Raw genomic sequence first — 23,290 nt, 5'->3', positions numbered from 1 at the left:
TCCATGCCCGCGATGGGCATCAGGGGGGAACGTCTATGCTCGCTTATTTCAGTATCAGTGTGTACTTGAGCCATCGAAACTCCAATACACGTCACCCAGGCAAGGTGTCGTACCCTTTCCCGCGCTAGACTGCGACATTTATCAACCAACAGAAAACCAGGGATGACATGCTCACCGTCATCTGTGCCATGCCGGTTCATCTTGACGGTTAGGTTTGAACTGCTCTCAGCCCGGCCGGCAATGGGAGGATGACTGTACGGGTTCTCTTCGGCTTCTAGAATTCTGCGAAAGGGACGGTCCACACGGCCTAGCCGAACCGTGAAGCCATATTCCTGGCTCTTGGATCCCTTAACCTTTCCATGTGTGCCGGGTGGGGGCACTGACGACATCTTCCAATAGCCAACTAATAAATAATCAGAAAGTTTAAACGCCCCGCCAAGAAAAATATGGACAATGGAGTCATTGTGCCAGAAACCCAATGTCATGAGGGGAATCGATTGGTCGGGAGGTTGGTGTATCGGCTAAAGACGAAATAAAACACTGAACCAACAGCTCGACTCATGACGATGTCCATGCAAAGTCAAATCTGGTCCTGTACATCACCATATTGGGTCATTTTGCCGAACGGCAAACTCGACCAACCAACAAACTGCCAACAAGGTCCCTGGGCTGTTGGAAAAGTATCTACGTGTCAGGACGGAAGAGACAGACCCGGTCCGCAGCATGACTAGTTGAAACAAGACAGCAGCGCGAATGAACTTAAAGCGGGATACGACCTTGGATAGAGATCCAACGGTGAGAGCAAGTTCCAACCAATTATCGAAGCTTCAACGCGATACCCCGGAAGGGTTATCCTAGTGCATTGCACATGGGATCCCGGCGTGGCAGGCAGGTTAACCAACAGATCTTCTTCAAATACCCTATAATCAGGTATTGACTCCGACCCCGGCCATGGTTGCCTTGAGTTATGGAGAAGTATATAGAGGACCACTTTACAGAATTCAACGTTCCAGCGGTTTTGACTTTGTCTGCGAAAACGTTTTCCCGTGTCTCTGAGTGAAACGGGGTGTATTCGATGATCCATATCTCCCCCGGTTTCCCCTCTTCCGGAGCTGAAAGTTATTGAAAGTTCGGTACTTGGATTTCCAGGGTCTCGGTCTCTCCGTCCCGCACCAACAGACCGTTGGATGTTATCTGTGAATCCGCCAAAGCAACGGAACGATTTTGCCGGTCATCATGCGTCCTGCCCCGCATCAGACTTCCCACACCTGTGCTTCACCTGCGGCGTATTCAACCTTCACAATCCACTTGAGGAGCTGAAAAACTTGGCCGCGCGGCAGATTCCAACAATGGAAATCGCCGAAGGATATCCGTTGGTCAGGTGTTCCCATTGAATCGTGACGGAGACGGGTGTTGGTTGACTGTCTCTTTTTGTTCTTGTGAAGGCGTGTGTGGTGGGGCGGTGCATTTGCCCTACCCTCGACCTGTTTCTAATTTATTTACTCTGTAGGATTTGGGAATGAAAGACCGTCACAAAAGGAAATCGGGCGGGGAAAGTGAATCATAGGTTGTGTATGTGTGTTGAGCTTGCTGCGGAGGTAACTATCAAAGAATCGAGAACATTGCACTGGATTGTGAGACCGTCAAAAGACAGCAGAGCACGTAACCTCGGGTTCCCTTGGCAGACCATGGACGACGTGGAAAGACACACTTAGCTTTAACAACAGGGGTAGTAACCTGGTGGTTCCTAACACTCAGCATGGTAATGGATGCACTGGAATTTACTGTCACCTAGGCGCTTATGTCAAGCTATACACTTTGCCAGACGGAACTATTTGATCATTACTCGGGCATTTATTCTATCAAAAAAAAATTACACGAAGACTAAGTCTATGCGTCTTGAAACGTTGATACATATCTAATACTGTTACAACAGGGTTTGGCGGGAATGAGTTCTGAGGGTGAGGCTGGTTGGATGTATGTCGGGGATGGAGCGGAATGTTCTCAGCCTCTGGTCAACAAGCTGTCGACCATCTCAATATCAGCCTTTTATTTAGGGCGACTTCTTCTTTCCGATCTTCCAGCCCCACGATTGGAGGTATCTGGCAACTCGGGGTGTAAGCCAGGCAGTCAGAGGAACACGAAGGAAAATGAAACTCTTGTGGATGGCGTATGCGAACGCCAGCTGAGTTGCGAGACCTGTAAAGGAGTTGTCAGTTTAAGAAACGCTGGCTGGGATTCCATATAAGCCCGTCAACAGGAGTTAACATACTGGCTGCATTTTTGCTCTGCTCTTCAGCCTTCTCGACGCCCCAGGTGGCCATCTCCATACGATCACTGATATCGCCATCGCCAAGCGCCTTAGTCTCGGCTTTCTTGAAGGACTGCCAGACTGTATGCCAGGCCTCCTTGACGGACTCAGGGATCATCTCCTTAACGGAGGACGTAATGGAGTGCTCAACCTTGCCTAAAATCGATGCCACACGTGTTAGCCACCATGAGACCTCACCGACAATGTTTGGGTCATCTCACCGATCGCCTCCGTCCCGACAGCCCTAACGAACAAGAAGCAGAAGGGGAAATCCAAAATCGTCAGACCGATATAGACGCCCAGGGTGACCCAGCCATACTCCTTGATGAGCTTCTTGAGCCGAGCCTTCAATCCCGTTGCTTCTACGCCTTCCTTAACGGCAGGTCCCTTGTCCGTCTTGCGCCGCGCTGAAAATCGGAACCCGCGCCTCAATACACCCTGGAGCGAACCGGGCGTTGTAAAGGTTTTTGGTCGTAGCTTCGCTAATAGGCCCTGCCACGGGGCTATCTTCCACCGCCACAGCTCAGAAGACACTCGACTTTTGGTCTGGGAAGTGAAGAGCCTCTTCCAGGCACCGTTCCATGCCCCCTGCTCGATCGGCTGGCTGAACGCCTTCAGAGGAAGTCGCACGCCCCGAACGGATTGCCGCAACATGGCTTTCGACGGGACTGGTGTCCTTGGGAGTTTGAATTACGCCTGTACGCTCGCAGAAAAGCCGATCTGTTCACAGGGTGTTCTCGGAAACGTGGTCGGTCTGGAATGAACCGCCTCGCGATTTCTGGGAGTTCGGAGCGGGTTTCGGAGATCGGAGGGAGGCGATGTGGTTACCGGAGCTCTCGGATATCGTGTCAGCCCCGGGGAGTCGTGGACGACAATTGGCAGCGGAGAGGAACAACTGGAGAATCGCGATACCGATACAATTTCAGCAACGCAATCGTTTCCCTGTCGTCTGAGAAATCCCTCCCTGCGCGATGACCTCACGTTGGGGAAATTTTGGAGAGATCATGATGTAAAAAAAAGCGCCACAGATGGTCCGACTTCCGGGGCTTGAACATGCTGCGCCACACATGTCTTCCGATACCCTCCGGCTGCAGCATCACGTGCCTCCGAGAGCAACGACGTACATCCAAAGACCCGTGAACATCTTCTCACGATGCACGAATTCGAAAGTGGTGCCTTTTGAGTAATGTGGCACAACAAAATAAGACATTGACTTAAACCGGGCTTCCTTGATGCTGGACCGCTTTATCCTCGAGATGTTTACTCCCAGGGACTGGGGAAATCATCAGACAATGCCATCGGGAATGTGCGAGTGTTTGCAGTCGTTGCCTCGAGTCGGGCTGTTCACGCAAAATCCTACGCTCCCACGCAATATTCCACAAAGACGTAAATACGACACGCTCCACGGCACCCAGGGTCGATGTTGAGCTCTGGGAGTCTCGGGAGCTTCGCTCGTCTCCCGACCCTCCAATACTCTACCGGCCCCTGCTCTATTGTCAGCTCAGACAGATGGAGTGGCGTGGAGTGGGCAATAAATCCAGCATGCTAAAATGAGGTGGGATGAAGAACGCCAAGAACTAAGATGACATTGAATCACATGTAGCCTTCCGTGGACCACGTTCGGAGATCGGCGTCATTGTGAAAGCGAAATGCAGCCGTAGACTCCCATGTCGAACATCGGAACCATCCGAGGCACTCCAATCAATGTTCTTTGTCTGAAACCTCAATAACATCCTCGACGAGAAGTTTTAATTCGGTGGACAGCTGCCGAAGGCTTCACGGCTTGGCTGAGTGCATGCGACACGAGAGACAGCCAACCGAGACTCCAAGAGAAGTAGCCGGATCTAAAACATGGCCAGCGGTGCGACAAGCAACGGCACTTCCCAGTCAAATACTTGCGCAGATGCACAACGATAGACAGTTGCCACAGCACTGGACAGAGGCAGGATCTCAGGTAGGACGACAGAAGCGTGTGCTTCACGCAACATTCTCCTGATAAGTAAGGTATTCTGGGCGATCAGCCATGAATTGCTCCTCTTCCCTTGGACTTTAGCAGCTCGCTATCATATCCCGATTCCAGAGGCCAGAGGCATTTATTTGCTGTGGTCATCTACACCTGGCTTTGGAATTCGCGATCGGTCTAGTGTCCTTGGATTTTGCTTCGAGAACAACACAATCCTTCCAGGCTACTGTCATACCGAGAATTAGGTCCTGCACGAGACCCGTTATTTGGGGAAACCGGAGAGTCGTCACAAATCCTCAAGGGCCTTCCGCACATCGGAGCGCTTCGGAGCTTGAGCCAGCCAGCGTCAGTCAATCCTGAGGTTGACAGTCTGCTCCTTCCTGCAGTCACCTGTCAACAGCGGCCACTCCCTCCGAGATCGCAGGCCAATACGCTGCCGCCTTGAAAACTTGCTCAGATTCATCGTCACTTAATTGTGAGTCTGTCATTCCCCTGCGTCACTCCGCACTTTACCCTTGCGCCTTTGCCTCACTCTCTTTCCTCTCTCCCTCTGCCCTCTCCCCCAACTACGTCAAAGCCCGTCCACGCACCCTTATTTCTGCTTCCTCTGGGAGCTGGAACCTCACTGATGAGTCTTCAAACCAAGAAGCTCTTTCCTCTCGTTTTAAGTCACCTATACGACCCTGGGGGTCGGTTGTGACTTGCGTCTTTCCTCGCCTCAGGATTTGCTCACCATCTGATTCACTGTGCACCCACAATAGGAACACCTTGAGGACCCTTTTTCTCATCACAGTCAATCTCCCCCCAACTACTTTCTTCTAACTGTCCGCTCGTTTTTTCCCACTCATTTCCCGTCACTCTTTCTCTGTCACTCGTTTTACAATCACCTCGGCGCCGGCAATGGCGTCGACAACCGTCACCTATGGGAAGAAGAGGAGCTTGCTTAGGTCTCTGGGCTCCCGTCGCCGTCAAAAGCATTTGGTGGAATCTATCCAAACTAAGAAACAAGGTCATACCAGCCCTAAATCTCCTCAAAGACACCATACTGACATGCACAGAGCCTCTCGCTGTCTCCGTCTCCATTTCCAACGAGACACCACGACGACCACCCCGAAGGAAGACCGGCCGCCACACGAGCAGCATTGAAGAGATGGCCAGCCGTCTTTTGGATGATACTACTGCAACTCTTCAAGGGCATGAGACACCCCGTACCTCGAAACGGGTATCGGGCCAAGATAAACCACCACTGCCAACGAAATCGCCTAAGAGCGCTGCAAACCCCAAAACTCAGCCGATAATTTCTCCACGAAGACTTTCACCTCGACTAGAAAGACCTGCGTTGTCCCCCGATGCCCGAATTCGGACTGCACGAGTAGAGAAGCATTCGCCAAAGAGTTCAGCAAGGGTATTGAGACAAACTCCCAGTACTCGATCGCGAGCAGACTCGAACCAGAGACGAAAGGAGACTGGCTTGCAACGGCCCCTCCCCCAGTCCAAAACTCTGTCTCTTGACCCTCTCAAGTCCCATCCGACGACTAATTTGAAGGCATCTACCTCTGTTCCGCTCGGCGATGTGGATGGGAATGTCAGGTATCGAAGAGCGGTGGGCGCTGACCGACTGGCTCCCGCTGATACGTCAACCGATCCTGAAGACATCAACCAGAAACTCCATGCTATGCTGGCCGCCACTAATGCTCTGAAGCCTTCAACTCCCCAGATGGGAAACTCATCGGCATCCAAACTCACACGCATGGTCTCTTCAAGGATGTTTGCCAAAGTCTCTCATGCATGGGATCGTCTGCACTCAAAAAGTTCCTTCGAGAACCCAAGAGGTCGAGACAGAGGAGAAGCGCAAGTTAGCAACGAGCTAGGGGATGGCCTTCTCAACTCGGCCTTTCCTTCTCCTGCAGCCATGTCCCCAATCAGCACCATTGAGATCCGCCTCAATGAAGGTGACAATCTCAACAAGAAGAAAGTGCAACGGATCGTTGGTGGCCAAGTTGCTCGAAAACCAGTCGCAGATGATGGCAAGTCGCTTCGGAGTGGAAAATCCTTGGACGATCCTTTTGCCGAGTGTGGAAGGGCGCGTACACCGACGACGTTTGAGAGCCGACTAAAAAAGGAGTCTGACAACGACAGCGATATAATTCCACCGCTACCGCGCAATCCCTTTGATTCCGAGAAAGGATTCGACAACGACATCGAGGATAGGATCTTGATTACCCCGCCAGTTGGATCATCAACCCCTCGGATTCGAGTTGAGAGAGTCTCGTCGGCTAGTCTTGACGACAGTCCTACGATGAATCACTCAAGATCGACGCTCTTGCAGGTCAATTCAATGCTGTGTGGGGTCCAACTCGGGCTTGGGCGAGAGGAGCTCATGAGAGCTCAACCGTTGGAGCTGATTGCCATGAAAGCAAGCGAGGGAAGGCTTGTGAATCCTGTTACACGAACCCGCCACGACGTGGCCGAGATGACACCGAATATTGATGCAGGGGGGAGTAATAGGGTAAAGAAACATCCTTCTCCCAGCAAGGAGGCTCTGGAGGATCTGGAGATGGCGTTCCGAAAGTATACCCATCTTAATATTTCGGGAGCTAATTCAGATGAAATGGACGAACTAGCAACCAGTTTTGTTTCCGTTACGCCACCTCTAGTCCAGCACGACAAAAATCGGTTGATTTCCAATCGATTGTCCGCATCTAACATTCAAGACCTGGCCAGCCCATCGGTCCGCAGAGGCCACAGCCGGCCGTTGTCATCATCGTCAATGATGCAGTTTTCGCGAACCCTTCACCCCCTTGACAACGCGCGCAAAATTTGTGGAGAGATACGCCTCGCACCACCATATCGCCCAGCGGGTATTGAAGACGATGTAGATGAGCTACATTAGGCGACGACGGCGAAATTCTGTGCCTGCCTCGCTAGGGAGAGTTATGAAAATGGCACTGAGAATAGGCGAGTTGGGGATTAGGAGGCAGAGAAGGTCAAGTGAGCATTGTGACAGCTTGGAAGAGAGCCAAAGCAGGGAACTGAATTTGTGGGTTGTAAAACAATCGGCAGGTCCGACTTGCAGTTTCGGACCTTTGGAACGGGTTGCATGAGTATAATAGATAGTGGTCGCTGGCGATGCAAGGAATAAAAAACAATTCTGCTTTATGGAGATAAAAAATCGTTTCATTGCCCACGTCTAGCAATGGTATCGACATAATAGTACAGTTAATTTAACAGGCCGGCTTCGTATTCTTGGGGTATCTCTATCATCCCTTCCATCATTTCTCTTTCCCCTCAGGTAGTGTCATGTTTTGATTATTCATGGTTTACACGCGGTGGACGCGTCGGGAACCACGTCCGTCAGTGCCATGCATACGGCGGGTGCCAGCAGCCTATTGATAGGTCAGTGCCTGAAATGATTTCGGGTATAGGAAATGGCTTTATGGCCACGTACCTTGACGGCGGGGCGGTGGGTGAGGCTGCCCTTGAGCTTGAGCAGAGCGCCGCTGACCTTGTCCTTCATGGTGGGCTTGCGGTGTTGGTGATGAACGGTATGGACCTTCTCACGCTTGCCAAAGAGACCGTGACTGCGTTCTCTGGTGGTGGTGGTAGTTGTCACAACCTTTTGGCGACGGGGAGCAGCGCGGCGCCGACTGAAGATGGAGTGGCGGCGGGGGGCGGTAGTCTGGCCGTGGGTGCGTGTGAGAGGCATGTTGGAGTTGGTGAGGGTGGATTGTTAAAAGTTGGAGGAGTTTGGATGCTTGACTTGTTGGTGATTGTGGTTGTGAATGCTGATGATGGCTTGGGATTTGTAACAGTCTTGCGGATGAACTCGAGTATATATACACGTCGGTTTAGATCTGGGAGTTTTGGTATCTTGGCAAACACAAGACAAGCAGGACCGTATGTTACGGAGTAGCCAACAAGTTCATCATCCATGACGCCGTCCCCGTCGCAATGATGCCATAACGCAAGCCCTATGGTTCGCGGTTCCCTGCGCTGTCGATCATGAGAGTGCCAGCCCTCTTGAAACACCCAAAAACCTGCCTCGAAGCAACACCAAGAAACCCGTTTGGATATGAGGGAGGGTGGATAACGTCACCGGGGTGGAGAACACGGGCCGTGGATTGGCGGAGAAAGTGGGCCCGGGCAGACCCCTTGCAGGGCCGGCGTCGTGGGGGGTGATGTCATGGGGAAGAGACTTGGGGGTTGCGATGATGTTGGATAAATCGGGAACACAGCTGGCAGGGTTGCGACGTCACGGGCGATGTGTTGCCAAGTTCGGGTGTGAACGCGCTATCGAGATCGGTTGCCGTTGCTATGACGGTGCTGAAGTGGCTGTGGTTCGCGCATCATCTCTGTGCAGTTCGATAGAGTTCTGGCAAGGTTGCCTGGCAAGGGATGTAACTTGAATTAACTTAACGACTGTTAAAATATCTTAATCTGACCCATAATTTACAACAGCGTAGCAATTCCAGAACTCTCCCAATGATTGTAGATGGAAGCAGCTCATGCCGTCATTGCCAATTTTCAGTGGGTATCTCGTAAAACATGGCCTATGCCACACGTAGTATCATCATCGATCACTTATCGCCCTAGGTGAAGCGGTGCCAACTATCCCCTACTCTCGCAGGTTCTTCTTGATAGTCTCCAAGTCCTCCTCGGAGAACCCCAGGCCTTTGGTGACATAACCATCCCAGCCGCCATACTCTTCCTGCAGCCCCTCTAGGAACGCCATCCAGTACGACGGCTTTAGGTTGGTGAGGTTCCAAAAACCAGGTGTCTCTGGGTCTGTGATGCCCACACTGGCCACGGCGAAGGCAGTGAGCTTCTCTCGAGCAATCTCGATACCGATGCGTGATAGCATGTAGTCAAAGATGACTTGGTCGGTCGCTGTGCCGGCGAGACTCTGCAGAAGGCCGGCGACGACGCCGGTTCGGTCTCGGCCAGCTAAAAATAGCCAAGGCAAGATTTAATCAGCAGATGCTCTGGAATTTGGACAGGTGTCAGGCTACTTAACTTACCGGTGCAATGAAATAGAAAAGGCTCAGTTGGCCGATCTCGTACATGCTCCAGCACGGAACGAATGGTGGGCTTGTACACCCGCGTCACGATCAAGTACTGGCGCTTCCAAGCAGCGTCCCCCTCTCCGACTGCAAACTCCTCTAGTGAAGGCTGCGTATACTCGCCATCTTGCTCATGCCAAACGTTCTCGACACCCGGCACGACGGGGCTAGGGTTGCGGGTGCGCTCTGAGCCTTTGCGCAGGTCGAAGATGCGCTTGACATGTGCGGCGAGCCAGGCGGTTGCCTCTGGGTCGGCTCCGGCATCGTCGAGTGTGCCGGAGCGGTAGAAGCGACCCTTGGGAAGGGCGCTGCCGGGGACGTCCCCGAGATCACGGATGTTGATGAGGGTGCGCGAGGGGATGAAGGGTGGAGAGGCAAGGGCGCGAGTGAGGAGGTTGGTGGGAATGGGCTCGCGGACGTGGATGGCGGAGAGCGCCTCGAACTCGCTGACGGAAAGAGTCATGGTGACTCTGTGCCAGCTTGGGAAATTGTGTGAAGTTTTGGTCTGATGTTGCTGGATTCTGTGGTGTGCTGGTATGAGGCCACTTGGTTAAAGACACCAGCAGTTGTAAGATTTAAATACTTGAAAGGTGGTGACCCTGGTCGTTTGCACAGTAGAATCAAACCAATTCACAATAGCAAACAAGACAAACAATCGCAGTAAGGGCGTGAAGAGGATAATTTCACATTACTGTACTTGGGCCCAAGCCAACGAATGGGGTCATAGTAACAAACCGCGATGATGGTGTTTGTGTTTAGGGTTTGGGCGGGCGGGATGCCACATGGCAGTGACCCATTCAGATGCAAGACACGGTTGAAACGGCGTCGCCGAAGACCAGCTCCGGAGGTCGAGAAAAGGGCGTACCTACCTAACTAAAGTACGTGTTGTGAAGCCAAATATGCATTTCTCTTCGTTCCCGGCGCATCGCAGCGGTTGGAATACGGACGAGAGTTGACCCGAGGTGGAGCTACAGGTTGCAACTCTCGTGGACTATTCGCTGTTCGACGCTGACGGAGCCGTCATCGGCGGCGTGGATTGAGACGGGATGGCATGCGGATTTGCTCGTTGCCAACACTGCTATCACTCCAGAGTATTCATGGCGGTCACCATGGGACGACGGCCGCCTTGTTGAGATGAACGGTCATGAGAATGGAACCAAGACGAAATTCGGGAGTTTTTAGGAACATGGTATTTTAGCAAATACATAGTCTAACTACGCCTTACATCTTGATCCGTCCACATTCGCAATCACAATTCATCCATACCAGTAGATGATGGAGCAAGGAGCACAAAGCCTTCCCCAGACCATTCCACTGATAAGAAAATACCCCGCGAGAAAATGCACACAACAGCCATGATCCTTTATCGATAAGATACCTACCTACACCTACACCAACCCTAGAGCTCCTTTGACTCAACTCTGTATCATGATTCCTCAAAAATAAACAATTCGGTGCCTTTGCCTTCTTTTTGCCTGTCTCCGACTCCTCGGTTACTTTTCCCGCGGGAGGCAGCTCCCCTGAAACCCCCAAAATGAGCGCTGTCGCCCTCGTATTGAAATGGGGCCTAACCCTCCCGATTGTTGTCGTCGTCTTGGCCGTTGCGTACCGCCTCCAGCAGCAGCCTCTACTCGGTTCGTCCAGCGGGAATCATGATGACGCCGTCACGTACTGCTACAAGGGTGTTAGAACTCACGACAACGAGCAGCCCGCGGCCCAATGCTTCTCCGTTGTCGACGGCACCTTTGCGGCCGTCTGGTCCACCGCCGAAAACCAGGCCGAAGCCGGCGATGCTGCTCTTGATGCCGATGCACCACGCAACGCCGAGGCCCTGGATGGCTACGTCATTCCGGGACTCTGGGACGGCCATGGCCATTTGTTGCAGTATGGCGAGTTTCTTCACTCGGTTGACCTTTTTGGCTCGGAAACGCTCGACGAGGTGCGATCCCGCACGAGGGACTACCTCGCTGCGAACCCCGGTGCCGGATCCAAGGATAACTGGGTTCGCGGTGTTGGTTGGGATCAGACCTTCTTCGGCCGGATGCCAACCGCGGTAAGTCATAAGTTATTTCTCCATTGGATGTTTCCCATTGCATGGCTCCTCAGGCTGACTCCGTCTCCAACCCAAGGCCGACATCGAGGACGACGAAAGCCTCCGCGGCCTGTACATGATGCTGGACCGTATCGATGTCCACTGCACCTGGGTCTCTCAAGCCGTTCTCGATCTCCTCCCCGCCGACCTCCCAGATGTCATCCCCGGCGGCGAGATCATCCGCGAGCCCGGAATGGGCGTCTTCTGCGACAACGCCATGGACCTCGTCATCAACCTGTGGCCCAAGCCCGGCCCGGACGTCAAGGCCCAGCATGTCAAGTCGGCCATGCGCAAGCTCAACGAAGTCGGCCTCGTTGGCATGCACGACGCCGGTGCTACGCCCGAGACCTTGACGCTGTTCTCGGAGTTGGCCAACAAGGACGACTGGACGCTCCGTGTGTACGCCATGCTCGAGTGTCCGCAGCGCAACACGTACTGCCCCGATGTGGCCGTCAAGTTTGATCGTGACGATGACCGTTTCGCCGTCAAGAGCGTCAAGCTATTTGCTGGTTCGTCTCATCGACCCCTTGATTTTGCCTTCAGTACTGTAAATGCTAACTTGACGGATTCAGACGGCGCCTTAGGGAGTTGGGGCAGCGCCATGCTCGAGCCTTACGCCGACCACCCCTGGACCTCAGGTTCTCTCCTGATCAACGCCTCAGCTCTCACCGACGTCTCCAAGAGCTGGGCCGCCGACGGCTATCAGGTTAACATCCACGCCATCGGCGACCTGGCGAACCGCAACGCCGTCGACGCCCTGGAGGCTGCCCTTTCGCAGCAATGCCCTGACGAGGCCGCTGCGGCAAAGCTCTACCAAGACGGTCATCACCAAGACGACGACAGCCAGGCTCATCCCCTCGCTGCATGCCAGGCTCGCTACCGCTTCCGGATCGAACACGCCCAGATCATCCACCCGCACGACCAGCGCCGTATCCACACCCTCGGTATCTTACCCTCCATCCAGCCCACCCATGCTACATCGGACATGAAGTATGCTCTCGATCGCCTCGGTCCGGACCGCCTCGCCAACTCCGCCTACCGTATGCGCTCCCTGCTGCCCGCCCATCCCATTCTTGGCTCCGACTTCCCCGTCGAGCCGCCCAACCCCTTCCAGGGCATCTACGCCGCCGTGGCCCGCCGCAGCCCAGCGACCGGTCGTGGAGCCGACGGCGGGCCGGACGGCTGGTACACCGAGGAGGCGCTGAGCCAAGACCAGGCTCTGTGGGGGTTCACCCGGTCACCGGCCTACGGGGCGTTCCTCGAAGACCGTGCTGGTGTCATCCGCACAGGCGCCCTGGCTGATTGGGTAGTTTTGGATCAGCCAGTTGATTCCTACGGCGTGGAGGACCTGCGGACTCTGACAGTCAAGGAGACCTGGGTGGGGGGAAGAAGGGTTTATGTCCGACCAGAGTGATAGAGTAGCTTGCTTGAAGGAGGGTAGGAGTTTTGGAAATATAGGTAAATTTTTCAACGGTAAAGCGACCGGATGTGTTGAATAATGTGGTATTTCTTGCTGATTCGATAATGAGATGCAGCTGGGATAAACTTATCATGAAACCCCCGAGTATAGGTCCAGTCGTTCCCCTCGCCAATTATAACTCCAGTACCCTCTATAAAACAATACTCGGCCTATCACGTTCTAACACCTAATTCCTGGAAATCATTAATCCATGCCACCCATGCAAACAAAACAGAAGAGTCTGGGCACAATCAAGGTTCTAGTCGGCCTTGACAATGAGCTGGTTCTCATACCACTTGGCAAACTGCACTGTGGGAATATCCACAGCCCGCCAGAAGATATCGGCACACCAGACAATAGTCGGGATGCAAAAACAGGCGCCCAGAACGAAGCCGACGTGGTACGCGTCGCCCTCAACGCCCGTTATGTCCCAAGCCATCTTCTGCCAGTGGTAGCCAACTGCCTTTGTAACGGGCCCATGCATGAGATACAGAGCGTATGATATCTTGCCCAAGTACTGGCAAACAGGGTAGTTGAAGAATTGCTGCCACCGTGGCAAATAGCCCACGGCGGTAATAAAGAAGGCCGCACCAATGCCATGCATATACCGAAACCGCTCGGCATTCCACCACTCAGGGATCAGAGACGAAAGATAGGCAAAGCCCGGGGTGGTCGTGTCGGCAATGTCAGGGTGGCTCATAAGGTATAAGCCAAAGATGGCCAGTACCTGCCAGAAGATTGCCTTGGGCGTTGAGGCAGACTTGTCGGCTTCCTTTTCTCCGAGCGGTAAGGTAGGGCTCGAAGAATGAGAAGTATGGGCTCCGCGAATGTGGTCCCACTCGACGAGGACCATGCCAAAGAGGAACAGCAAAAAGTCCCATCTGCTGCGTGTGTAGGTGAAGTACATGACGACGGCGACGGTGAGGAATCGAAACTTGGTCTGCAGGCGAGCTGTCGTGATCATGACGGCAAACAGGTAGAACGAGCAGCGGAATTCGGTGGGGATGGTCCATAAATGAAGATCGTAATCTGTCGAGTTCGGTCAGCATGAAATGATGGAGGAATATGCAATCGTCACTTGGCAACTTACATCGGTATCCGTCGAATCCTTGCCAGCTAAAGAGGTCAAAGCCGTCGAGGATCATAACGGCCCACTTCCTCCACTGCTCATAAGCAGAGGGGAAAATGTTGGCATGGTTTTCTATAATGTTTCGCAAATACGTGTGATCTAATGTGATGGGCCGGGTCCACTCGTACACGCCCATCCGGACGAGGACGACACACATTGCCGTGGAGGCGACGATGGGGAGGTAAAGACGGATGCCGCGGCGAAAGGCCATGGAACTCAGACCGCTAGCGAATTCTTTAAAGTTGCGGTTCCGGATGTGTTTCATGGGTCTGTAGGAGAGGGCGTAGCCGGAGATGATGAAAAAGATGCTAACGGCGGGCGATCCGGCATAGATGAGACGCAAGAAGGGCAGCCGCATGATGTTGAAGTTGGCGCCTTCACCGCCCCAGCCGTGCATGAGTGAATAACTCTGGTATCCAAAGTGGCAGAAAAAGACACACAGCGAAGCGATGCCTCGCATGCCGTCGAGATAGGCCGTGGGACCTAGTTTGGCGGGCCGGGCCTGGTCGGACAAGTGGCGGCCCTGGAGAAAGCTGGGAACGAGGAACCAGCCGAGACGGATCACGAGAGATCGCCAGTGGACGCGCCGGATGTAGTCCACTGGTGCTAACAGGGCATTGCTGCTGTCGGAGTTGTCGGAGGAGATGTCGAGAAGGCCCCCCCTCCCCTCGCGGGAGAGAGAGTTGTGCGTGACGGCCATTGTCGAAGCGGCGATGCGGACGAGGTATTCGGGAAGACGGCGGATGCGCAGGAAAGAACGTGAGTCTTGATCGAGGGCGTAAAGGAGCGTAGAGAAGGAGAAGGAGAATCTAGCAAAAGTGAATGCTCCCTCTATGGCATTTCGGAAACGCCAATGTCGTCAAGATGGCCGCGACGGACGATTGAGCGAGCCCCGGGAGGAGGAGCAGGGAAGACGCGGAAAGGAGGGGAGCCGAAAGAATAAAGTATCCGGGCCAGCAGGGCGGAGTGGTCCAACACTATTGCACTGGCCAGGATAATTAGATCAATATCAGTGTCATCACACTCTATTCCGGAATGGTCCAAGACAGCTCCCGCTCATCATGGGTCTCTCCACATTGCAGCCAGGGAGCGCACCATCCGGTCTCGAGATGTTATCCACAATCCAGGAACTCGCTCAGCCGGCCCACCTCTGCCCTGGGCTAGAACTGGCTACCCCTGGCGCCGGCCTCGTAGCCGCAGGCGTAGCTTAATTCAGCATTCCGATGCGTCCTAGTTCGACATGCTGGGCCTGGGGGGGTGATTGTCAGACACAATTCCAAAGGAGGACAGATATTGGGGTGTGAGTTCTGTTTACGCATCCGTAGTGTGAGTATAGAATCAGAGTGTAATCATTCGTTACTGATGTATTACAAAGGAGCAAATCATGTTGTGGTTTTCAACCGGAGAGCCGCCGTATGGAGAGCAGTCTGCAGCGGCGTCTTGGTTGGGTGGCGTCAAGAGGGAGACGGCTGAGACACAAAATACAGAACCGGCATTCTGCAAACGCAACCACCAACCGGACAGAAGACCTGGTGGCGTAGAGCATCATTTCAGAAGACAAACCAAACAGAACTCTCCCCCTGCTTCAGCCCTCCGAGGCATCCTCCCCAGCCAACAAACCACTAACCAACCTTGCAAGTGGGTTTGCCAGCCCACCAACCAACCCGCCAGGCACAGCTTACAAGGAACAAATCCCCCTTTTCGCCCAGGGTGTGTGTGTGTGTGTGTGTGTGTAATCTGCACGGTTATCCTTATCGGCTTCGGAGCAATGGAATCAAATCAAATCAAGGGATGCGGTCTCAGCCAGCGCGATCTGACAGGAGGGCCGCCACCACCATTCGGCGCGGTACAATTTCCACGTACGTATTCAGTTGTAGGGTCTGGATGGTGTTTTTCCAGGTGTCGTCCAGAGCAGCATACTATGTAGGAATTGTGTATGTAGTACAGAGCTGGTCTCGCTCCCACTCGCAGCGGCCATGCCACTATGAAGCAATTGCCGGGCTTCCTGTTTCACTCTCCCATCCTAGTCGATGCCAGCCACAGAGCCAGCCCGTTAAGAAGTCAATCGATAATTGAAGACTCAGACTGAGACTGCAGACTGGTACCTATATAAACCCAGATGCCGGCTTCCGCGCCAAGAACCGCGGCGTTCGTCGCACTGGTCAGCTTCAGCCAGCCAACCAGCCAACCAGCCAGCACTCTCCAACTCGCAGCTGAAGGCAAATGCCGTAAGATCACAAGAGGCTAAGCTAAGGAGGGCATCGTACTATTGGCATGCCGCGCAATAGCGTTCAATAGCGGCCTTTTACCACCCCTCCACACCATCCGCCATCCACCTTTATGCTGTCCAGGGGTAGGAGAGTTTGATAACAGATGCGCGGAGCCCAACCCACCAAAGTTCTTCGCTGACCATCCTAGTCGCGTGCTGAAGAAGACGGTTCATCGCGCACTCTCTCTCCACATAGAGGACCGGGAACGACACAGAAATTCAACCAGATCCGGCGTGGCTGCTCAGGGGGCGGCCACGCAATTCCACCGGCCGGAGCACAGAACCACGGGGCACGAGCATCACTGCCAAGTTCAAGAGATTCCATGCTTCGTCTCACTTAAAGCATCTCTCTTACGTGCGGAGCAGTATTCAATGATTTACAACCCCGCCCACCGTGGCCATCTCCCGTTCTTGTTTGTTTTTCGTCCCTATTTCCCCCGTCAAATCCCATGCCTCGGCCCCACCCGCCATACGCGGACTGTCCTGAAACTGGTTCCAACCCAGGGACGATTCCCCTGCGTATGTATACCTCACTCGCGGTAGCGACCGTGGCGGTTAATATACTCGCGAGAGCCTCACTGCACACTATATCCTAAACATCCGTCAATGCCTCTTCTGGAATCTATGCATTCCGTATGGAGTTTCATGCCCCTCCCAACTCACTCTCGAACCACCAACACGGCCCGCCCTACCATGAGGAATCCCGTCAGAGCCGCTGAGTGATGCAATGACGCCACTGGTTACATGCAAAAGAGTCATCATCGCCAAAATCCTTTGATAGTAAGTTTTGTATTGTGTCCTGCGTTCTATCGGCGCATACAAACATTTCGTACGCGCAACCATCTACCAAAGTAGAACCAACCAAGTGTTTTGTATTTTACAAATCCCTCTCGTAAGAGGCTGCTCAGCAGAAGAAAACGAATGACCCATTATGCGTATATCCCATCCCGGACATGATCCCAGCTCCGGCTCCTTTGAAAAAAAAGAATGAAAAAAGAAACACCGCCAACGCCCATATTGCAAACTCCTGACATCATGATACTCATTGCTCAGTTCTCCAGCCAGTCAAGGAACTGGGGGGTAAAGTAGCTGACCACAATGGTCGCGCCCGCACGGAGGATACCCTCAGTCGACTCAAAGGCCATGGCCTTGAGGTCGAAAACACCAGCCTTGGCACCAGCGTGGATCATGGCAAACTCGCCACTGACCTGGTACGCAGCAACAGGCAAGTCCTTGCCGAGGTCCTTGGCGTCACTGATAATGTCGAGGTACTGGCTGGCGGGCTTCACCATGATGATATCGGCACCTTCGTTGATATCACGAACGATGGCTCGTCGGGCCAGACCGCGGCCACCAGGTGGCAGCTGATAGCACTTGCGGTCACCAAACGAAGGGGCGGAGCCAGCGGCATCACGGAAGGGACCGTACAGACAGCCAGAGAATTTGGCCGAGTATGACATGAGGACGGTTCGGTGGGCAATGCCGTCCTCAATCAGCTTCAGCTTGATCCCGCGAATGCGGCCGTCGTTCATGTCTGAGGGAGCAACGCAGTGGGCACCGGCCTTGGCATAGGCGAGGGCAACATCGGAGATGCGGTCCACGGACAGCTGGTTGTTCAGGCTGCCGTCGTCGCGGAGGATACCGCAGTGGCCGTGGGAAGTGTACTCGCAGAGGCAGACGTCGGCGCAGATGAACAGCTGGGGGAATCGGCGGCGGATGAGCTGGATGGCGCGGATGACAGGACCCTCAGGATCGTCGGCGGCGGTGCCGAGAGCGTCCTTGCAGCCGGGCTTCATGGGGACACCAAAGAGCATGACGGATCTGAGGCCCTTGTGGACGAGGGGCTCGAGGAAGGACACCAATCGGCTGATGCTCAACTGGTGCTGGCCGGGGAGAGACGGAATGAGGTTCATGTCGTCGTCGCCGTCGGTAATAAAGAGTGGGTAGATGAGCATGGACTAGAACAGGCGGAAGTTAGGAGTCTGTTTGATGTGCGGCGTCTCAAGGCGGAGGGGCTGCGGTTTCGGAACGTACCTTGGTGAGCTGGCGCTCGGCCTGCCACGAGCGAGCGAGAGGGTGAAAGTAGCCGCCATGAAGCTGGCTGGAGATGTCGCCGGAGATGCTCACGCTGGTGGCAGCAGTGCTGGCGTAGGACATGGCTCGCGAGATGTGCGAGGTTCGGTCGTCGAGGGTGGAGACGGTGGAGCGCGGGCCGGGGACCTGCGGGCGACGGGCGGTGCCATTGGAGTCGCGCAGACTGATGTCCTGGACGAGGCTGGAGAAAGACATGTTCGCTGTGTTGATTGAACGCTGGCTGAGAGGAATTGGACTGGATTGAGTGCTGAGAGACGAGGACGGCGAGAGGAGGCTGGCGAACGATGACACGATGCCGAGGGTGGCCAAAAATTCGGAGGGGAGGGGGGGTTTTTGATAAGCGGAATCGGCCGGGACTAGACGAGGCGGTGGTGACTGGGGGCAGCACCAAGCAAAGACGAGATAGAGCAAGACGCGGGGGAGGGGGAGGAGTATGAGTGGGAAGAAGACGAGGAGAAGTTTGAAAAAAGGAAGAGGAAAAGGAGGAAGACGGAAGAAAGAAGAATGACGAAAGGAAAGGAAAGGATGGATTGGGTTTCTGCGACAGTACCGGTCGCAGGAGCCGTGAGCGGACGATTTGCCAATGAACGAGTTCTCACTGGCACAGAAGCGCCTGCATGCGCCCCATGCGCGCCCCATGTACTGTACTGCCCGCTGTGGCCCGCTGTGGCCGCTGCAGTGTGGCCGCTGTACAGTACCGGTGTTAGTGGCCGCCCACCGGGACAAAGTTCGGTCAACCTCGGAATGCGGAACAAATTGCCTCTCGCAGATTCATCTTCCTCCGCGGGCCATTGGGGGGTCATGGTGCCATTCCGCTCCTAGTTACCATGAAGAATTCTCCTCTCCCCTTTCGTAGACCAATCACCGCCCCGGGTTTGCCAATTTGGGTGTGGTCGTGTGCCCGCCCGTCGCCCTCTAGTCCTCGCTCTAGCCCGCTGTTTCTCGGGCGTCCGTCAGCTTTTCTCTGCCGGCTTTTTACAGGTCGCTGTCGGCCTGTCTTTTCCCAGCTATCGCCAGTCCAGTCTATCCGGCCGGCTTCCCGATCGCCGGACGGCTTCGAGCCCTTCCGGTGAGGGGTTCGGCCACATGTGCTGCCGTGAACATTAGCTGACACGCTAACAGGTCGATAGATTCACACGTCATGTCTCATTTGCTTCATTTCCAGGTGCATGTATAAAATGTAGTCATGTCTCATTCAATATGCCATGAAAAGTCCCGGCTCAGAGGGCCAGGTTGTGATGCTTTGTCCCAACCCAATCAAGTGCTTACGTTGCCACCCAACACAAGGATTTCCGGAGATGCAAGGATTTAGTCAGAAACCGGGCCATTTATCTCTCATCTTCGTGCAGTTGGAACGGAAGACGGCAACGTCAGATTTATCCCAGTCAGGTTCACGCGTCAGTTCTGAAAAAGTATGTGAGAAACTGGACTAAAAGCGACTCTTCTGGGAAGATGAGCTACAGGGCTCGTTGGCTTCTTGTCAATCTCCTACTGTGGCGCGCCCATGACGCTAGTGCGCAAACTTGCCCTCCAATGTACAATCAAACTCGTCGGATAAACTCAGCCTGTCTTGCATATAACAGGGGAAGTATGCGGTCGTTTTCTGTCAAGAACTTACCACGGGTATCGTAGCACGGAATGTGAGTGCAGTCCACCGAAACTCCATAGTTGGGACGCGGCTTCCAGTGGGCTTGTTCGCCGGCATAGAGCTAAACTCCGTATATATCTTACAACAACTTCCGAAAAGAGTATGGGGAGAACTTGAGCATCAACCTTCAAGCCACAGATAAGAAATAACGTCAAATGCACTTCACATTCTCAAGTCTACCTAGATCTCACCGCAAGATCGCTCCCCTGTGCTATCTACAGTTCGAAAGTGTAGGGTACAATAGAGATACCAGTTAATTAAGACAACCGAGTGAGGTGGATCCTTGCCAGTATAAGAACAAGCAATCTAGGTTTGTTTACGTTTATTATTTTGGCCTGATAGCAAGCAGCGCCTCTGTTTGGAGCTTCTGGGGAGGCACACTCCTTTTGAAATGTACTCTTATTATTAGAATCAAATCATCGAATGAAGTACATCAAGAGACAGGTCCTGGTCATCAAGGGCCTGCAAATCCGCAAGGGGTTGCGATTCTTCAGGTAGCTTCGACTCTCCGGGGGGATTACTCTCAGGCAAACTCTCCGAAGAGGGCGTCTAACCTAAGTGGACACATTTTCCCCGTCGACGACTTTACCTGGCCTTCGCTTGTTTTTTCGCTTCGGCTTTTTCTGTAGAAGAGCAATATGTGGGTTGCCTGCGGCAAACGCCATAAAGGAAATGGTCCTCGATCCCTTCGATACTTTCCTCGACTTCCTGCTCTTTCTCGACGCCTTGATCGACTTTAAGTATATCTTGTCATTGTTAGCCCAGGCTTCATGTCGTTCTTTCTCCTCCTTCTTCCCCTTGGCAAGCGCGTCTTTGTCCCCGAGCAACCTCCCCTTCATAAAGGTTTCGATATGATGATGTAGATCGATCTTGCTACGGCTTGAGTTCATGATGGGAACTGGGGGAGGGACGCGTTTGCCTCTGCAACGACAGTTGCCGTTGCAGCGAGTATGGCCTTCATGAGCCATGATGTTCGATTTTGTCAGGTCGTGGTGTCCTAGAATTAAAAGGGAGTGCAGGAGTGGACATGTCCATAGTCATATTGATATTTGCGTTTTTCTGACCAGCATCGTCCTCAAAATATAGACTATGACCTAGCAATGATTTACACATGGCCAATTGCCCAGCACGCATTCACTCCAATGTCCCGACTCGTGGTCGATGAAGTCATCTAGCCCGCATCTATTAGAGCAACTCTAGGAATGGTGGTACACAATCAATGTACAGCTGTACAGTAATCACTCAACGCAAGGAACGCTCCTTCGTCAGACATTCTACACTCCCCTCAGCACCGAGTTGTCCCTCTTGTTCATCGGCGTATACCGCTCCTTCAGGGCCTCTTCCACTGACTGATTCACCTGCACCTCGGGCTTCTCAAATCGCTGGTTCAGAGCCATTTGTACGGGGCTCAGGGTTGGCACAGTGCCGCCCTCAGCCTTGTTAATAACGTCCTTGCCGTTCTCCAACGTAGCAGCAATGACCTCCTGGCCCTTTACCTTGGCCTTCTCGAAAGCTTCCTTGGCAACAGCGGCAACTTGAGCTCCCTCCTTCGCAAACTTCTTCTCTGCCTGGGCCACGGCTTCAGAAGCCTCGGCAGGGGTGATGCCCAGCAGTTGTAAGGTGCGCTCTTCCAGGCCTTCTCGCACCTGGACCCAGTCGGTTTTCTGTACCCATCGTACGGCGTTCTGGATCTCGTGGTTCCATCGGTCCTTGGCGACCTCGATGGTGGTTTCTCGCTGGGCAGCAGCGACTTCGGACCGCGTAGGTGGTGGCAGCGGGGGAAAGGGTTCGACGAGGCCCTGTAGGACAAGGGCTTGGGAGCGGAGAATGTTGCCCTGCTGTTCGCGGGTGCGCTGGTGGGCGAGGACTGAGAGGTAGGCGAGGGATAGGGTGACGGTGACACCGCCGGTCTAGCAAACGAAGAGTCAGTCCAGCATTCGGCGAGAGGCAGAGCAGCTCGAGAGAAAGGTCATGCGCACAAATCCCGTGGTGAAGCCCATGGTTGGAGCTTGCCCGGTCGGCCGAGGATGAGGTAATTTGCAGGTGTCGGGTGTCGGCAGGCGACCAATTTGTAAACAACCGTCGGCAATTGACCTAGAAGCAACGTCTCATAGCGCGCGCGAGCTCCAATGGCTCCCGGATCGCGGGTGAAATTGTCGTCGAGCACGTTGGTGCCGTGGTTAGGTTGCGGCGGATGGTGGGTTGGCGTTGCGCAGAGCCTCTTCGGGACGGCAGAGAAAACATCCCGGCTCCGGGCCAAGCCAAAAATTTCCAAACCACCAAAACCGCTTCCCCGGATCCGAACCACCACGCCGCCGCCGACGACGATACTACCGCCGCTTTTCAGCACCCCTCCTCGATTCCACAGTTGCCCGCCGCTGCGCAACCTCCGCAAACATGGCTGGCGGTCTCGTCAAGTACCGGCATCTTAGCCGCAACTCCTCGGCGCGAATGGCCTTGCTGCGTGGTCTCGTCACCCAGCTCGTCCAGTATGAGCACATCCAGACCACCTACGCCAAGGCCAAGGAGACCCAGCGCATGGCCGAGAAGCTCATCACCCTGGCGAAGCGCGATAACGAGCCCTGCAGGCGGTCAGCACAGGGAATTCTCTACGTATGTGGCCCCAATTGACGGATGGCGTGGATGGGCAATCGGACGAGCACGACGGGCGGACAACACGAATGCAGCATAGAGCAGGCAGGAAAAGACAGGATAGGATTGCTAACCAAACTGGACTTTCCCGCTATAGACACCTCATATCCTCCTCCCTAAGCTCTTTGGTGAGCTTCGACAGCGATACCTACCCCGCGAAGGTGGCTACACCCGCGTAGTCCGCACCGAGTCCAAGAACACATACGACCAGGGCGAGAGCGCCATCCTCGAGTTCGTCGACGGCCCCAAGGACTCGCGCTTCATGATGACGGCCAAGACCGTCGCCCGCGACCGCATGCTCGGCAACGACCACACCCCCGTAACCCGCCTCAACATCAAGAAGGTGACGCAGTTCCGCGGCAAGGACGACTTCGAGGCCATGGTGCAGAAGTTCATCGCCCTGCACGCTGAGAAGGAGGGCGGAAAGGCTGCGCTGGAGGAGGAAACCCCCGCCGAGAAAGAGTCCGCGAGGCTGGCGGATAAGACCCAGCAGAGGGCGTCACAAATGGCGGCGGGCATCGTCCCTGAGAGCGTGAAGCAGGCGGCCAAGAAGACCCAGAACCAAAAGAGCTCACAATAGAGACGAGATGTATCATTAGATGGGTGGGTAACA

At 54.2% G+C, this 23,290-nt stretch overlaps 9 protein-coding genes across 9 annotated transcripts; 3 read left to right on the top strand and 6 right to left on the bottom strand.

Moving 5' to 3' along the window:
- Positions 1-2,053: 2,053 nt before the first annotated feature.
- On the bottom strand, positions 2,054-3,307 carry BGZ61DRAFT_419747 (uncharacterized protein; the record flags this gene model as incomplete). Its single annotated transcript, XM_046243464.1, has 3 exons — positions 2,533-3,307; positions 2,273-2,467; positions 2,054-2,199 (listed from the first exon to the last, which is right to left on the bottom strand). Exons 1-3 carry the CDS (start codon positions 2,963-2,965, stop codon positions 2,054-2,056), a joined length of 774 nt encoding a protein of 257 aa, XP_046104768.1. The 5' UTR covers positions 2,966-3,307.
- A 1,867-nt stretch (positions 3,308-5,174) lies between these two features.
- Positions 5,175-7,167, top strand: BGZ61DRAFT_532219 (uncharacterized protein; the record flags this gene model as incomplete). Its single annotated transcript, XM_046253837.1, has 2 exons — positions 5,175-5,283; positions 5,333-7,167. 2 exons carry the CDS (start codon positions 5,175-5,177, stop codon positions 7,165-7,167), a joined length of 1,944 nt encoding a protein of 647 aa, XP_046104767.1.
- A 427-nt stretch (positions 7,168-7,594) lies between these two features.
- On the bottom strand, positions 7,595-7,980 carry BGZ61DRAFT_477711 (uncharacterized protein; the record flags this gene model as incomplete). Its single annotated transcript, XM_046248935.1, has 2 exons — positions 7,595-7,660; positions 7,723-7,980. The coding sequence occupies 2 exons, from the start codon at positions 7,978-7,980 to the stop codon at positions 7,595-7,597; spliced, it is 324 nt and encodes a 107-aa protein (XP_046104766.1).
- A 909-nt stretch (positions 7,981-8,889) lies between these two features.
- BGZ61DRAFT_493729 (protein-tyrosine phosphatase-like protein) lies at positions 8,890-9,797 on the bottom strand (the record flags this gene model as incomplete). Its single annotated transcript, XM_046250686.1, has 2 exons — positions 8,890-9,218; positions 9,293-9,797. The coding sequence occupies 2 exons, from the start codon at positions 9,795-9,797 to the stop codon at positions 8,890-8,892; spliced, it is 834 nt and encodes a 277-aa protein (XP_046104765.1).
- A 777-nt stretch (positions 9,798-10,574) lies between these two features.
- Positions 10,575-13,318, top strand: BGZ61DRAFT_451227 (amidohydrolase family-domain-containing protein). The gene is made up of 3 exons (XM_046245805.1): positions 10,575-11,387; positions 11,464-11,935; positions 11,999-13,318. Exons 1-3 carry the CDS (start codon positions 10,869-10,871, stop codon positions 12,838-12,840), a joined length of 1,833 nt encoding a protein of 610 aa, XP_046104764.1. The 5' UTR covers positions 10,575-10,868; the 3' UTR covers positions 12,841-13,318.
- BGZ61DRAFT_351975 (acyltransferase 3) lies at positions 13,145-14,714 on the bottom strand (the record flags this gene model as incomplete). Its single annotated transcript, XM_046240385.1, has 2 exons — positions 13,145-13,914; positions 13,976-14,714. The coding sequence occupies 2 exons, from the start codon at positions 14,712-14,714 to the stop codon at positions 13,145-13,147; spliced, it is 1,509 nt and encodes a 502-aa protein (XP_046104763.1).
- A 2,342-nt stretch (positions 14,715-17,056) lies between these two features.
- On the bottom strand, positions 17,057-18,942 carry BGZ61DRAFT_419734 (delta-aminolevulinic acid dehydratase). The gene is made up of 2 exons (XM_046243463.1): positions 18,318-18,942; positions 17,057-18,241 (listed from the first exon to the last, which is right to left on the bottom strand). Exons 1-2 carry the CDS (start codon positions 18,570-18,572, stop codon positions 17,333-17,335), a joined length of 1,164 nt encoding a protein of 387 aa, XP_046104762.1. The 5' UTR covers positions 18,573-18,942; the 3' UTR covers positions 17,057-17,332.
- Positions 18,943-21,041: 2,099 nt separating this feature from the next.
- BGZ61DRAFT_236491 (uncharacterized protein) lies at positions 21,042-22,122 on the bottom strand. The gene is made up of 2 exons (XM_046238285.1): positions 22,005-22,122; positions 21,042-21,935 (listed from the first exon to the last, which is right to left on the bottom strand). The coding sequence occupies exons 1-2, from the start codon at positions 22,023-22,025 to the stop codon at positions 21,300-21,302; spliced, it is 657 nt and encodes a 218-aa protein (XP_046104761.1). The 5' UTR covers positions 22,026-22,122; the 3' UTR covers positions 21,042-21,299.
- A 300-nt stretch (positions 22,123-22,422) lies between these two features.
- On the top strand, positions 22,423-23,257 carry BGZ61DRAFT_493725 (ribosomal protein L17; the record flags this gene model as incomplete). The annotated part of the gene is made up of 2 exons (XM_046250685.1): positions 22,423-22,638; positions 22,775-23,257. The coding sequence occupies 2 exons, from the start codon at positions 22,423-22,425 to the stop codon at positions 23,255-23,257; spliced, it is 699 nt and encodes a 232-aa protein (XP_046104760.1).
- Positions 23,258-23,290: the final 33 nt, after the last annotated feature.

Source organism: Ilyonectria robusta, assembly GCF_021365365.1.
Source record: "Ilyonectria robusta strain PMI_751 chromosome Unknown BGZ61scaffold_9, whole genome shotgun sequence".
NCBI classification, from domain to species: Eukaryota; Fungi; Ascomycota; class Sordariomycetes; order Hypocreales; family Nectriaceae; genus Ilyonectria; species Ilyonectria robusta.
This window is presented reverse-complemented; position numbering and strand designations above follow the sequence as displayed.

Bases quoted from the DNA above. Each gene is read 5' to 3' on its own strand.
- BGZ61DRAFT_451227 (XM_046245805.1), top strand. From the start codon at position 10,869: ATGAGCGCTGTCGCCCTCGTATTGAAATGGGGCCTAACCCTCCCGATT. The intron at 11,388-11,463 runs GTAAGTCATAAG...CTCCAACCCAAG, and splicing joins TCGGCCGGATGCCAACCGCG to GCCGACATCGAGGACGACGA. The intron at 11,936-11,998 runs GTTCGTCTCATC...TGACGGATTCAG, and splicing joins GAGCGTCAAGCTATTTGCTG to ACGGCGCCTTAGGGAGTTGG.
- BGZ61DRAFT_419734 (XM_046243463.1), bottom strand. From the start codon at position 18,572: ATGTCTTTCTCCAGCCTCGTCCAGGACATCAGTCTGCGCGACTCCAAT. The intron at 18,242-18,317 runs GTACGTTCCGAA...CGCCTGTTCTAG, and splicing joins CCGAGCGCCAGCTCACCAAG to TCCATGCTCATCTACCCACT.
- BGZ61DRAFT_236491 (XM_046238285.1), bottom strand. From the start codon at position 22,025: ATGGGCTTCACCACGGGATTT. The intron at 21,936-22,004 runs GTGCGCATGACC...TTCGTTTGCTAG, and splicing joins TGGGCTTCACCACGGGATTT to ACCGGCGGTGTCACCGTCAC.